The following is a 15,753-nucleotide window of genomic DNA, read 5'->3' as shown; positions in this document are numbered from 1 at the left end:
GCCAGGTATGGTGGCTCACTCCTGTAATCCCACCACTTTGAGAGGCTGAGGTAGGAGGATCGCTTGAGCCCAGGAGGTCAAGACCAGCCTGAGTAACAAAGTGAGACCCCCTCTCTACAAAAAGTTTAAAAATTAGCTTGACTTGGTGATACATGCCTGTAGTCCCAGCTACTCAGGAGGCTGAGACAGGAGGATTGCCTGAGCCCAGGAGGTTGGGGCTGCAGTGAACTGTGATCTCACCACTGCACTGCAGCCTGGGTGACAGAGCAAGATCTTGTCTCAATAATAATAATAATAATAATAATAATAATAATAGTAATTGAAATTTTAAACTGTTAAACCTGTAAAGGCCAAGGAAGGGTCTAAGGCAACATGGTTAGTAAATAAATGACAGAGTACCTTCTTAAACTGAACTCTTGGTAGTGATCTGGGGTAAAGTTTTGAGTGGGAGAGAAATAGCCCTTTTAAATTGGCAACGAATAGCCCATGCTTGAAACTAGGTGAACTGCTTAGGACCTGGCTTCATAAGACATGTCAGTTTTAGACACTGCATGTTGTATGGGCTGATCAAGGAGGTAATATGATGTAATGAAAAGAAAATGGGATTTAGAATGAGAAATCCGGGAGTTGGAACACAGGCTGGCTGTTCCTAGCTGTGACCTGCATTGGAAGGGTTTTTGAGGTGTCTGAACTTCATTGCTTCTCTATGAAGCTGGGTTACATAAAGTCCTGAGCACACCATTGGTAACGTGTCATTCTGGTTAAGCCCTTCAGTGACACCCCGATCACCTGCAAGGGATCATCTCTGAGCTCTAGGAGATGTCATATAAAGCCTTCCTAGTGGGAACCCACCAGTAACAGCAGCCTGCACCCCCATACCTTCTCCCCAAACTGGGTGGTTTCTCTCACCTTGGTGCCTTTGTTCCTGCTATGCTATCTCTACCCCCAGAAATTCCCATCGCCTCCTCCTACCCCTGTTCCTGGTTGCTTCTTGTTCATCCTTTAAGATTTAGCTCAGGGTCTCGCTTCCTCCAGGAGGCCTCCCTGCCTACATGTGGCCATTGCTTCTCTTCTCTGTATAACCCCCACCTCTACCTCATGTCCAATCCTAGCACTCCTCTCACTGACTAATCATCATTTGATAACACATGTTGTTTATTCTGGGCAGTGAGCTCCCTGAAGAGTGCCTGACACATGGTAGACATTCAACTAATGCTTGGTGAATGAATGAAAAAGGCACAAGGAGGTGCTCAAAGGATGTTAATTTCATTTCTCTCATCCCCATGCACTTTAGAGAACTACGACAGTCATAAATTATTTTTATTTTCTTTCTTTTTTTCTTAAGGGGCGTTATTCAAACTTGGGTATAAGCAAAGATTAATTACTTATGAGGATGGGGACTGGAAGGAATAGATCAGCTGTAGATGTTAAGTTACTTTATAAATAAATACTTGAGACAAACTGGGACAACATCATGGGGAGACTAGAATTGTGTGAGTACAGAGATGAGAGGCTGGATCACTTGTTTCTTCCCTATCATCTTTGGTTAGCAAAAAGCAGGTTCACTTGGCAACTATGCATGCTACAGAGAGATGGTGGGAGCCACAGGAGGACCTGTGAGCACAGTGCAACAGCAACATCCTTGTCTATGTAGCTTTTGATAATAAGGCAAAAGCCTTCAATTAGAAGCTGCTGTTCTGTTGTGATTCACAGCTTCTGTTTCCATTTTACTTTAAAGGGTCTGTTCCACATTTGTCTCTTGGCTCTGTCTTTGGGATACTGGTATAGTTTTCATTCTTTTTAATTGTTACTAGGGTTTTTAAAAATGTTTATATCCCTCTTATTCTGACATAATTTACCATAATAACTTGCAATTGCGTAGTGCTTTGCCATTTATATTCAATGTACATGATTTCATTCGATCTTCACAACTTTGAGGTTTGGAGAAGTTGAATGATTTGCTGGGGTTACGCAGGAAGTGGTAGATCAAGAACCCAAATTCCTCAGCCCAGATTTTCTAACTTGAAGCTGACTATGTTTTCCATTATGTTCTGTTATCTTCCTTCAGTCATAATGATAATAGCTACCTTTTATGGTTTGCTTATAATATGCTCGTGCTTTGGTTAAAATGTATCACTTAATCCTCACAGTATAAGTATTATCCCCATTTTGCCAACCAAGACACTAGGATTAAACAAATTAAATAACTTTCTCAAGGTTACTCAGTTTATAAATTGAAAAGCTGGAATTCGAACCCAGGTTTGGCTGTGTCTAAAGCTGCCTAACCACTAAGCTTTTAATTACTAAGCTCTTAACTATGGTGCCAGTGGTTCTCAAAATTTAGGGTGCATCATAATTATCTGGAGGGCTTGTTAAAACACAGAATTCTAGGCTCTTCCCCCGGAGTTTCTGATTCAGCAGGTTTGGGTGAGGCTGCGAATTTGCATTTCTACCAAGTTCCCAGATGGTGCAGATGTTGCCACTGATTGGGAGAACACACTTTGAGAACCCCTGCTCTATGCTACACTCCCCATCTTTCCCTGTTGCACAGAATGGCTGCCAGCAAAAATGTGTTTCCTACAGAGGGGCAGGGCTTCAGTTGTGCATTATTGCATAGTCCATTTTAAATGGGGTGCATCCCATACATTGTTCAACACAACTTTAAGTATAAAATTATTATGGCCATAGAGTGGTACTAGTGTCTAGGTTAAATTCAAGGTTGTGTCATTTTTATTGCATTTTTCTTTGTAGTCATTTGTGAAAACTCTTCTACCTTTTGTCCTTCTTTACCTACACGTGGGGAACCTAATGCCCATCTGAAAAGGGTAGCAAAACCAATTATTAGAGCGGCGAATTATCTGGGGTTAGTTGTCTCCCTCACCTACTTACCTTCTTGCTTAGGATATCATATGTTTCTTTTAAGTAGTGTGTGATTATGTGATTCACATTTCTAAACATAAGAAACGAGGGAGAATTAGTCCATCTTAAAATATTGTGTGCCCCCATTTGACCTGTCAAGTCTCCCTGTCTTTCCCCGTACCCCTAACCAATGGCAACCTCTAAGTGTTCTTTATCCCTATAACATGTGATTTCAGGAATGTCATATAGAAGGGATTCAACAGTATGTACACTTTTGAGGGTGACTTTTTAATGCAGCATAATTTCCTTGAAGTTGTCGTGTGTATCAATAGTTTGTCCCACTTTATTGCTGAGAAGTATTGTAGGCTATGGATGTACCACAATTTGTTGAATCGTTCACACATTGAAGGACATTTGGGTAGTCTCCAGTTTGAGGTTATTACAGACAAAACTGCTGTGAACATTCGTGGACAAGTTTCTGCGTGAAAATAAGTCTCCATTTCTCTGTGATACATGCCCAAGAGTGCAATTACTGGGTCATATGGTAAGTTCATTTTTAGTTTGAAAAGGAACTGCCAAACTATTTTCCAAAGTGGCTGCACTGTTTTACCTTCCTGCTAGAAATGTATGAAGGGCTCTAATCTCTTTACATCCTCATCAGCACTTGCTCTCATCTTTCCTTTTGCTTATAGCCATCCCAGTGGGTGTAAAGTGGTATCTCATTGTAGTTTTGATTTGCTTTTCCCTAATGACTATTGATGTTGAATATCTTTTCATGTGTTTATCGGCACTTTGTGTGTCTTCTTTGGAAAAATGTTTATTCAAATCCTTAGCCTCTTTTAAAATTGGATTATTTGTCTTTTTATTGTTGAGTCAGAAGAGTTCTTTATGTATTCTAGATGAAAGTCCCTTATCATATATATAAAATTGGCAAATACGTTCTCCCTTTCTTTTTTCTTTTTTTTTTTGAGATGGAGTTTGGCTCTTGTTGCCCACGCTGGAGTGCAATGGCACTATCTTGGCTCACTGCAACCTCCGCCTCCCAGTTTCAAGTGATTCTTCTTCCTCAGCCTCCCAAGTAGCTGGGATTACAGGCATGTGCCACCATGCCCGGCTAATTTTGTATTTTTAGTAGAGATGAGGTTACACCATGTTGGCCAGGCTGGTTTCAATCTCCTGACCTCAGGTGATCTGCCTGCCTCGGCCTCCCAAAGGGCTGGGATTACAGGCGTGAACCACCATGCCCGGTGGTTCTCTCTTTCTGTAGGCTCTTTTTTACTTTCTTGATGGGACCTGGGGGGATGGAGAGCCCAGCCTTCCTGACTGCACTGCCCCAGAGTAAAGCTCCTGTAAGGCAGAGCTAGTAGGGGTTGGTCATGGAACAGGTCAGGGACCAGATGCCACAGACTCTCATGGTTCTTGCCAAGATTTGGTAGATTTTCCTGAATGACTGTTTCTCTATTTGTCATTATCCCCTTAGGACAATTCTCAGAGACTTAAAATGTTTTTATGATTGTTACTAAATTGTTGTTTTGCTGGGGAGAGTGGCCACAGAGTTCTTTGTGTTTCTTCTGGAAGGTGGGCCTTCTATAATCTCCTCTTGTAATGCAAATACTCCCAGGAGATGTTTATATCTTAAATTTTCATCTCATCAGCATTTTCTCATTGTCAAGTTGCTTCTTTGGTAGCTCCAGCAACTAGAGAAGACCTTCTCTGGACTCCATCTGTTGAAACGGGACAGTGTCTGAAACATAGTATTTCTTGAAAGAATGAATGAATAAATGAGTGGATTTAAGCATCTGCAAGGAGGTTGATGTGCAGTGTGAAAGAGCATCACAGTGGACTGAGTAGGAGAGGACCAAGCATGTGGTCAAACTAGAATTGTTGTCTGCCCACTTGTGGGGCATCATTCTTCCTTCAGGTAGAACATGTTAGTAATTCATAGACTCACTGTCCAGAGAGCAGAAGAGAGAGGGTGGTTCTCAGGCTGAGCATGCATAGAAATCTGAATGAAAATCATTGTTCTAAGGTATGAGTGTATGTGTTCTGTATGAGCCTCTATGTGAATACACACATATGTTAGACATGCACTGCATACATATGAACAGATACATATGTATATACATATACACACATATATGGGTATGGAATTGTGCACATATACATATACATATAATGGGTATGGACACCTAAGCAGTGGGATATTCTCAAAGGACATTCCTCTTTCTTACCTAAAAATGATAAGATAAAGAATAATCAAGTATTAAAACTGAATCTATAGTCATCTAGCCCAACTAGTTCATTTTGCAGATGAGGAAAGAGATAGAAAACTCATGGATTTTATTAAGTCTCACAGCTACCTAGTGGTTTCCTAACTCCTGCAAGGGTATTCTTCCCACAGCTCCTATTACCTATTATGTGAAGGAATACAAGCTTCGAGCATTTCAACCTTACTTGCTATGTCAGCAAATAGTCCTTCTATATAACCGTTTAAGCAACCCACTATAACTGTCATTTGAATTTTTCCTATAAGTTTTCTGCCCTTCCTCTTCCTCCACACATTCCCCAAAGTAAATTCTGCAACTAGGAACTTTGAAACTTGTTACAATGCAGATCATTAATAGGATTTTACATTTTTAGTAGGCTAATGATGAGGATGTGGGACCTTCTGTGCTAGTCCCTCAGGGGTTTCTATTCTGGGCACTTATTTGGAGTCTGAAGTATATTCGACCTTTCTGTATTAAAAAAAAAATCAGCTTAAACTTTATGCACATATTTTTGTGAGTGTGTATGTGTGTGTGTACATATTTCTGTCTGCTCCATCTATTAGGCAGAGATTAAAACATTATCAACATTTGAACTTGAAGATATTTGTCAACCATTTTCCTGTGTTTGGTGAGGAAGAAGAAATCACTACCATCTAATTTTTTTTTTGTATTTAACTAAATTCAAGCTTTCTTAAAAATCTTTTTTACTTTGAAGTCTATTTTGCAATTTAATTAATGCAGCAAGGGTTTTAGAAAATTTTTACTCTCAATGGAGATAATCTTAATCCATTCACGGTGACCTTTTCTTGTGCAAATTAGTTGTACACGCTTGTTTAAGCAAATGGTCCTTTGCATGATGTCTCTTCTTAATGACGGGTTTATAATTGGAAATTGGCTTACTCCCGTATGCCTAGTTTGTATGAGAATATAAAAATAGATGTGGACTTTAAAAATATAAATGTATATACCAATATACCCAAAAAGAAGAGGGAAGAATTCAGTGCCTTTAGGCTATGATTAAATTAGACTATTAGAGTCAGAAAATGGTGGTGACATATGCTACTGTCAAAGTCACACCTGTCTGCTCAGCATTGGAAGCTCTTGAAAAATGAGAGTGATTTCATCTTGGCTCTGAGAATCGGGGCCTTTACAGGACATGAGCCATCTCTACTTTCCCAAGTTTTCTTAAACTCATAATATACTTGAAACTGCCTATGTAGGAATGTGTTTGTGGTAATCACTTTAAAAGTGACAGTCCTAAACAAAATGAAATGCTTTTTATCTTTCTTAAACTTCACTGGCATAAAGAGACAGGCAACACTCATATTTTGTATGTTTTTTTGAAAAGCAAAAACAATGTAATATCTTTAAATGGTATTTGAGTAAAAGAAACTCATCTCTTCTGTAGACCAGTTTCCCGTACACCCTACTATTTCAGGTTTTTCTTTTCTTTTCTTTTCTCGTTATTCTTTTCTTCCCTTTATTAGGCTAGCATCCTTCTCTCTCACCTCCTCTCTCTCCCGTAAGTTATGTCAGCCGTTCTTAAACAGGAATATTTTTCCTAGGTAACTGAATGTTCTTGGTTAAGTGTAGAAACTCCATCTTGAAGGAGAAGACAAATGTTGTTCTGTGCTTGTGATTGAGGTTTTCTGAATAGTTTTTAATAGCATGGTTTTGAAGGGGTGGGGAACAAGAACAGTCTTAGTTTTGCTGAATGCCATATTGTTAAAGGAGAAGGAGAAGCACCAGTAATTTTCTCTTCTTCTTTTTAAGCCTCTGGGGCAACATATTTTATCAAGACTCAAAAATCTGATTTTGGAAGCAAAGACTGGGCAAACCAGATTGTTGCCAGAACAATCAGACTTGTCTTTATATATACTGCTTGCAAAAGGGATCCTAATTGCTTTGTCCAACATGATGATTCATGTTTGCTCTTCATGCAGCAACCCAACCTCCTTCCTCAAAATGGAAAAGTGAGAGCTGCCTGCTGGTGGCTTTCCCGAGTTGCTTTGTGTAAATTCACGCACATGAGCGCCCACCTATGGTCAATATCCCCACGTTCGCAATGGGTCTTCATTTGCTGATTCCTCCTCTTCTCTTTCTAGGTATGATTATCGGGAAATGCTGCACAATGCCACTTTCTGTCTGGTTCCTCGTGGTCGCAGGCTTGGGTCCTTCAGATTCCTGGAGGCTTTGCAGGTAAGAGGCCCTGGAGCCTTCCCAGCATAGGGCTGAGGACCGAAGCCAGATTAAGTGGGTTTAACATTATCACCTCTCCTGGGATAGCTAAAGAGAAGGTGTGGTTTCCCTTGAGGATCTGAAAATATTTTCAAGAAAATCTAAAATATTTTTGAAAAGTAGGGGGTGGAGGGAGGATTTACTCAGTAATTTTAGATGTAAGAAATTAAATGGTGGATTCTTCTGGGTCATGTTTAGAAACAGAAGGCAAATCTGATTGCCAACTTGGCCTACCAGGCAGCCTAGCTGGACTCTAAAAAGCAGCCCTACCCTTTCCCTTTATTCGTGGTACTCTCTAAAAGCAAAATTGTCTTTTCTGCCTGCATCTTCATTGTCTCTCAGTTCCTTTAAATTTTGAGAATGATCCCCAGCGTGGTGGTACTACTCAGATGATCCAGCTCTTCCAAGGCTCTGCAGTTCAGAGGTCCTGGCTCCAGCCCTGGAGCCTTTGTGGTGGGAGTTTCTCAGCTCATCAACCTCACTCTGCAGAAATGTCCTCTTGAGACAGTCATCCACATTTCCCACCTGGAAGTTGCAACCAGCCTTCTTTGATTGCAGAGAGAAAGCATGCCCTCAACCTCTCTCATCCTCCATTCCTTGACCCTTTGCTGCTATGTCCTTTCCTCCTCTATGCCCTGCACCATGCCTAAATCTGTGCTTTTGCTGCAGTGCCTCATAACTTCTTATCTCTGCCATCTTAACTGCAAATCATTCTGTCATGCCCTCCAACAGAAGAGCTTCCTTCCCTGGAATGCCTTTTCCAAGTTGCTGTCTGTGTGTGTTCTGCATAGCATGCCATCACTAATGTTCTTGTAGCCTCCTGGGATGTTGCATAAAGAAAAATTGTTCGCTGATTTGGATTATGAGTTATTTGGAATCAGTATTTTGTTATTAACCTAGTGTTTCTTGGCTGTTTATTTCCCAGCGCAGACCATAAATTGGTATGACTGTGGTTTAGATCACTCCACACTGAAAGGAACAAAGTTCTGGTTTACGTGTTTGCAGAGCAAGGGAAATGTGAACACTCTATACTGGTTAAGTCAATGAACTGCTACATAGGAATGCTGAGCTCCATTCTGCTCTTTGTTGCTCATGACATTGGGGTAAACCACTTTGCACGTGGACTTGTGGGAGTTACATTGACCAGACCGTTTATACTCAAGGTTGGTTCTATACTCAGATTTTGTTGGTGCGAGCTTTTGTTACGTCAATAAAAACTTCTCCAGCAAGGCCAGTCGTCTCTGTGGAAGTAAGGTCAGCCAAACCATCTACTAGAATAGAAATGGGGTTTTAGCATTCTAGGGCAAGACTTGCAAATATTAAAATCTAGTCTGGATACGTACAACCTTCGTGTGACTTGATAACTCATAAAAGCTTCCTTTCCTTCTGGCCTAGGCAGTCCAGGATTCATGCAGTGTCAAAAATGCCAGTCATTGAATTTGTACTGATTTCACCTCTGATTGGAACAGCTTCTGCTGTCGCTTTCCTCACATTCACGAAGTCCCCTTTTTTGCTTAGGCTGCCTGCGTCCCTGTGATGCTCAGCAATGGATGGGAGTTGCCATTCTCTGAAGTGATTAATTGGAACCAAGCTGCCGTCATAGGCGATGAGAGATTGTTATTACAGGTAAGGAAGGGGCTGTGGCCTTCAACACATCAGCAGATTATTGCTGCCCGCGTCCAAACTTTCAAAGAAGATGAATCCAAAAGGTCAGCTGCATAAAAGAAATTTTATCAGGAGAAAATTACCTGTGTCATGGTGAATATGAAGTCATTTAATATGACATTGTTCACTTTCCAACAAAATCTGCCCAGGTCCCCAGAATATATTCTGAAAAGAAGTTGCAGGTAAAGAATGGGAGCTTTGATTTTCAAGGAGAAGTGGATCTCCACCCCTTTCAATAACCAGAATTTTTAGAAATATTACCAGAAAGTTTTTATTCTGCCCTACTGTTTCATATTCTTTTCCTCTGTTTCTGCACTTGCCTTCAGATTAATTTTCAGAAAGAGAGAGGTCTCTAGGGCTTGTTCTTGTAATTAGTGTTATCATTCCTCAAATGATCCAGTCTGGGTGTCTGAGCGAGTGTTATCTTTAGGATGTATATTTAAATGAGCAGCCCCTAATAAAACTTTGAACTGCTCAAGAGCTGCCTAGGGAGGGGGTTACAATACTCACAGAGAAATCTAAGGGCAGGAATGATCATGTATTATTTTTTAAAAAATTACTAAGGATTTCTAAAGCCCTTTGTATATTCATATTTTAGGATCAACACAAGTTGCCGTGCTCTTTTCTTCTAAAATTATAGAACTTTAATGTTTTTCTTTTATTGTACCATATACTTTATCTTTGAATTACCATAAATATTTGTAGAATTTTTTTTAGTGTCTTTGCCCTTTTAGTTTTTGGATATTCATTAAATTGAGTTTCTAAGTCTGTGTGTGTGTGTGTGTGTGTGTGTGTGTGTGTGTGTGTGTGTGTGTTTTGAGACAGAGTCTCACTCTGTCGCCCAGGCTGGAGTGCAATGGTGTGATCTCTGCTCACTGCAACCTCCGCCTCCCAGGTTCAAGTGATTCTCCTGCCTCAGCCTCCCGAGTAGCTGGGAATACAGATGCACACCACCACGCCTGGCTAATTTTTGTATTTTTAGTAGAGACGGGATTTCACCGTGTTGGTCATGCTGTTCTCGAACTCCTAACCTCAGGTGATTCACCCATCTCAGCCTCCCAAAGTGCTGGAATTACAGGCGTGAGCCACCGCACCCGGCCTCTAAGTCTGTTGTTGATTCTGCTTCCGTGCTGCTGCCCAGTCTGTTAGCTGACTGGTAAAGTAATACAGCACCTTCCCTAAAATAACAAATGAACTAACTGTAACTGAGAGACCCATGGGTTAAGCAAACTAAAGTGACCACAGCTCCTGAAACATTCCTTCTGTCTGGTACTCAGTTTGTGATCTCCGTGGTCCCTAGGATCTCAGAAACAAAGGAGGAATGTGGCAGAATCTGTTTTTTGGGGAGATAAGTTATTCTGCCCTGAATACAACTTAATTTCTTAGGTGTTCATTGAGAAAGGGGTCTGGAGTTTGTGTGGAAGGGCCACTATTATGTCAATGATTTCCCACTGTGATTCCTTAAGGAAAAGAAGTCCTTGCGGAGACACCAAGGAAGAGTTTTCCCCATGCAGAGATAGTGTATGCCAAAATCATTTATTCATGAAAAGCCAAACGAGAGTGATGCATGTTGTGCTTGTCCATGTAGCCTTTTTTCTTCCTTTTTCAAATGTTATTTTAAAAATAATACATGATCATTAAAAGAAATTTGAGAAATACAGGGAATAAAAAACGCCACCCATAATTTTCCTTTTATATACCAATGCTCCCATGAATTTGATGTGAACAAATTGAAAGTTTGTCTTTGGTATGGAGCGCATTTTAGGATACTTAATTGTGGTTGTGCAGTTTCTTTTTTTTTTCTTTTCTTTTTTTGTTTTGAGATGGAGTCTTGCTCTGTCACTCAGGCTGGAATGCCACGGCATGATCTCAGCTCACTGCAACCTCCGCCTCCCTGGTTTAAGCGATTCTTTTGCCTCAGCCTCCCGAGTAGCTGGGATTACAAGTGCCTGCCACCACACTCGGCTAATTTTTGTATTTTTAGTAGTGATGGTGTTTCACCATGTTGGCCAGGCTGATCTTGAACTCCTGACCTTGTGATCCACCTGCCTCAGCCTCCCAAAGTGCTGGGATTACAGGCGTGAGCCACCACGCCCAGCCACTTGTCCAGTTTCTACCATTTCACCAAACTTGATGGGCATTTCACCTTCTGAAGCAACTTTTTGGCTTGACCCTAAAGATTTTGATTTTTGTCACCCCCACCCACCCAGACTTGCTGGTGTTTTTCCCCTCTCATATTCAGTCTGTCTTTGCACAGCTGCCTCCATATTGAGCAGCAACTGTGTACTATCATTAACAATAGTTTTAAAGAGTTGGCACCTAGCCCAAATATCTGCTCTGGGAAATGTTTTTTTGTTATGTTGCAATTTTTCATTTCCTGTTTTAGAACAGCTGGGATGTTTTTATTTGCATATATTCTTGTCATCATGTCACCAAGAGCGCTTAATGTGACTTTCTTGTATCTATTCTGGTGCATTCCATTTGTTTTGCTACCATACATGACCTTTTATTAAGACTTCATTGAGCTCGGCAACTTCCGAAACAATCCAGCCAAATTGGAATTAATTTATCACTTTCCCATACCTGTCTCTCAGGACAAGCAGATTAATAACCAATAGCCAAATGCCATTAAAACTTGGAACTCTGTCTTTTCAATCAACTGGAGTTGTCTTCCAGAGCACTTTGCAGAGTGCTGTCAGACACTTGTATCATATCACAAGCCGGTAGAATACATTGCACTTGATTTAGTAAGATGAAGATGCATCTTATTTAAGAGAGGGGAACAGCATTGGTAGGTGAGTCTGTGATATTCCTTTTCTCCTTTCATAACCACAGCAGACTCAATTTTCTGGAGACTATACAGCAATAATAGCTTTAGGCATTTTTCTTTTCTTTTTCTTTTTTTTTTTTTAAGATAGTCTTGCTCTGTCACCCAGGCTGGAGTGCAGCGGTGCAATCTCGGCCCACTGCAACCTCTGCCTCCCGGTTCAAGCAATTCTTCTGCCTCAGCCTCCTGAGTAGCTGGGATTACAGATGCACACCACCATGCCCAGCTAATTTTTGTATTTTTAGTAGAGATGGGGTTTCACCATATTGACCAGGCTGGTCTTGAACTCCGGAACTCGTGATCTGCCTGCCTCGGCCTCCCAAAGTGCTGGGTTTACAGGCGTGAGCCACCGCGCCCAGCCTTAGGCATTTTTCTAATAGACTGTTTCCTCGTGGCCACGATAAAACAGTGATGCCAACCTATGTAACTCTTAGCAGTTAGCTCTTGACATTTAGAAGAGGGTATGATTATGAAAATTTAACAGGATAATATTTTTCTAATCTTTGGCCATCTAGGTAACTTTCTCAGTGAGTAACTAAAAATAAGTTTCCTTGGACTGATAAAGGTTCTATGATGTGAATGATTTCTCTACCTTCTCAAAGAATGTTTTATTTCCCCATTTGACCTTGAGCTCTGATTACAGGCTAATGTTTGCCTACCAGTGTTTCTCCTTTACGTGTTGCCTGTGTTTCTTCAGTGTTGCAAATCCAGGTATACACTTTGGGACACAGATTTAGTATCTGGTTTTGGACATTGCCAAACCAAGTGAGCTTTTCCTTCTGTTCTTACTGTGAAGCTGTTTTATTGCTCCTCCTAAGGGGAGTGTTGAATTAAAAAATGTGCTACCACTTCCTTCCCCTCCAATGGAAACTCTGTTACAGTCTTAGTCAAATGTCATGGGTAACTTTCCTATTAAAGCAGCTAACGGAGCATTTCTCCTTCTTGCCCAGACTCCCATATCTGTCAGATTAGTCATATGTTATGGAGGCAAGCATGCAGAAAGAGGTGAGCACAAAAGGGCAATTGCTAATCACAAGGAATCTTCCCTTAAGACTATAGACTCCGTAAATGAAATAGACCTTGAACCGTAGGTGAAAATAGGGAACAAGCGAGAAAACTTACCAGACTCAGGAAGTACGTTTCAGAGCTCCAGACCCAAGCAGGTTCCCTTGCAGACATTAAGCAATTGGTCTAACTTTTAATAGCATCACCCTCATACCAATAATGATAATAGTTACATTAATTAAGTTTTCCATGTTTTAGGCACTGTGCTAAGCACTTATATAATCGTCATTAAAACCTTAGTACTTTATCCCCACTTTATAAGTAAAGAAGTTGAGTCTCTGAGAAATCAGCTAACTCATTCAAGAAAGCACAGGTAGTAAATGGTAGAGGCAAGACTCCTTCCTTGATCTTTCTGACTCCTGTGCCCCTGTGCCTAACCATTCAGCTATACTACCATTAAAAGAAATGACGTCCCTGTGGTGGCTTCGGATGGTTATATTCACCTCCTATTTCTTAATAACTACTATATAAAAGCCACTCTGCTAACCTGAAAATGTGTAGCAGGATAACAAGATATAGGTCCTTCCTTTAAAATTATATACCCTGGAAGAGAGCAGTGATGGCTAAACATATATGAACAGTCGAGAGATCCAGTTAGACTTGGGTAAGGGCTGAAGGCAGAAAGAGAGATATAGGGAGCAGAAAGGCTCAAAGGTGAGGTAGAAGGTATGTGCACATAAAAGTGACTGACCCTAGCTTCAGGTTGGATGGGAAGGCTCATAGACATTCTCTAAAAAGTCCTTTTATAGATATTTTATAGCTCCTGGGGTGACCAATCATAGAAGTGCTCAGGAGATAAAGTCTTCTGGCCTTTCCCCAAGACCTATAGTTACTCCTCTGTAAAATTTTGTTGTTCATGTGCAAGGTCGAGGATTTCTGGAAACAGCAATTGTGACTATAGACTAACCTAAGCAATTGATAAGCTGCTACTGAATCTTAGAGGTGGACTGTAACTTTCATACATCAAAGGCCGTTGGGGTGGATTCTCAGTAAGTGCTCTTTGTAGCTGACACTTCTTAAGGTCATTTCAACTTAGGAGTTGATGATTTTTAGTAGATCTATATGCTAGAAGCCAAATGCTATGAAGAATAAAAGCCTAACCCAGTTGGGTTATTTTGATCAAGTGCATCTCTTTGTTTTACAGTTATAATTCCTATGTGTTCACCTTGTGTTACAGATTCCTTCTACAATCAGGTCTATTCATCAGGATAAAATCCTAGCACTTAGACAGCAGACACAATTCTTGTGGGAGGCTTATTTTTCTTCAGTTGAGAAGATTGTATTAACTACACTAGAGGTAAGTGAGACCACTTGGCTCTTGGGCTTGAATAATGGTCCTTTATACACTTCTCTCAGCCTTCTGTTTTGCTATTAGGGATGTGTGATTGGTCCAGTGGGGCAAAACCAGATTCCTGTACTTGGATATATTGGTTAACCTCTTTTACCTGCTTTGCCATGCCCAAGAAAATACTCTCATTCCTGACAAACTCCACAAAGGAAAACCTACATGGGGAGAAATTATACTTATTGACACAGAGATTGACTCTGTCTTACATCATTTCAGGGATATGTGGGTCATGACTGTCTTGTCATTTACACTCAATGGCATCCTTCGAAGACATATTTCTGGGGTTCATTTAGAAAAAAATATTTAATGGCTTGGCATAGTGGCTCACTCCTGTAATCTCAGCACTTTGGGAAGCTGAGGCAGGTGGATTACCTGAGATCAGGATTTCAAGACCTGGCCAACATGGTGAAACCTCGTCTCTACTAAAAATACAAAAAATTAGCCAGGCGTGGTGGTACATGCTTGTAATCCCAGCTACTCGGGAGGCTGAGGCAGGAGAATAGCTTGAACTTGGGAGGTGGAGGTTGCAGTCAGCTGAGATCGCACCATTATACCCCAGCCTGGGCAACAAGAGCAAAACTCCATCTCAAAAAAAAAAAAAAAAATGAAAAATATATGTAATGGCCAAATAAGGGCAAATCCTCTACCATTCTAAAAATATGAGTAGTTTTCTGGGCACCACAGTCTGATGGCATTGGGGGACAGCAGAATTCTCAAGACTTACGCAAGCCAGCCAACCAGCATCAATGTGGCAAAGTTGTGTTAAGAGGAGAATCAGGATCATGCCCATGTGGCACAGAAAGTGTTAAATTTGTGAAAGCAGAAAATCTTTTAGGCAGATGGGTGCCCATCCTCAAGTTGCTTTTTTTTAAGGCAGGACGGAAAAAGAAAAAGGAAGCATGGAGATGATTAAAACCTTTGGAAATAGAGCAGATAGCATTGGCCTGAGGCTACACCAAAGTAGCACAAAGAGCTAGGACAAGATTCAGGAAACTGCACACGCATGCATTACAGGCTTGAAGGAAGGAGAGCAGAGATCTTCGGTGAGGTGATTCTGAGGTGTCCCAAAATGAGGTGGGGGCATTGTGACCTTCCTTTTGGAGAATTCACTCTGGAAAAGTGATGACTGCTCTAAAAGTTAATGTAATATGGAACCTACACTGAGAAGTTTGAGTAATACCAAGAAACTGAAGTCACCCTACTTGGGCCACATCGCTGTTTTCTTGCCATCCTGACTCTCAGAGCAAGTGCTGGTCATGCTCCAGGCACACCGGGGCATTTATCCACCCCACGCTGAGCTTGGGCTCCTGCTCCCACCCTAGGGCGAGCTCTGGTCAGTGTCCTCTTAGGCATAGTGTATATTTTTTTCATCCTGGAACTGGGTAAAAACGGCTGTTTAGGACCCAGGCCCATTCCCATGAAGGGGACAGGATCATAATGACTTCCAAGGGCTTCCTTCCTGCAAGCAAACTTTTATCCCTCCA

The 15,753-nt window shown here is 41.1% G+C and overlaps 1 protein-coding gene across 2 annotated transcripts in view; it reads left to right on the top strand.

The window, feature by feature from the left end:
- EXT1 (exostosin glycosyltransferase 1) overlaps nt 1-15,753 on the top strand; it is a 322,323-nt gene that overhangs the window by 271,890 nt on the left and 34,680 nt on the right. For both annotated transcript variants that reach the window (XR_009214980.1, XM_032760316.2), the window contains exons 2-4: nt 7,232-7,325; nt 8,883-8,990; nt 14,099-14,218. Coding sequence is in view for 1 of the 2 variants with exons in the window: in XM_032760316.2 (XP_032616207.1) it covers nt 7,232-7,325; nt 8,883-8,990; nt 14,099-14,218 (322 nt within the window). In the remaining variant the exon portion in view is untranslated. The remainder of the gene's footprint in view (nt 1-7,231; nt 7,326-8,882; nt 8,991-14,098; nt 14,219-15,753) is intronic.

This window comes from Hylobates moloch, unplaced genomic scaffold (genome assembly GCF_009828535.3).
Source record: "Hylobates moloch isolate HMO894 unplaced genomic scaffold, HMol_V3 SCAFFOLD_9, whole genome shotgun sequence".
Lineage (NCBI taxonomy): Eukaryota > Metazoa > Chordata > Mammalia > Primates > Hylobatidae > Hylobates > Hylobates moloch.
Note: the sequence above shows the minus strand (reverse complement) of the source record. Positions and strands in the feature narration are given on the sequence as shown.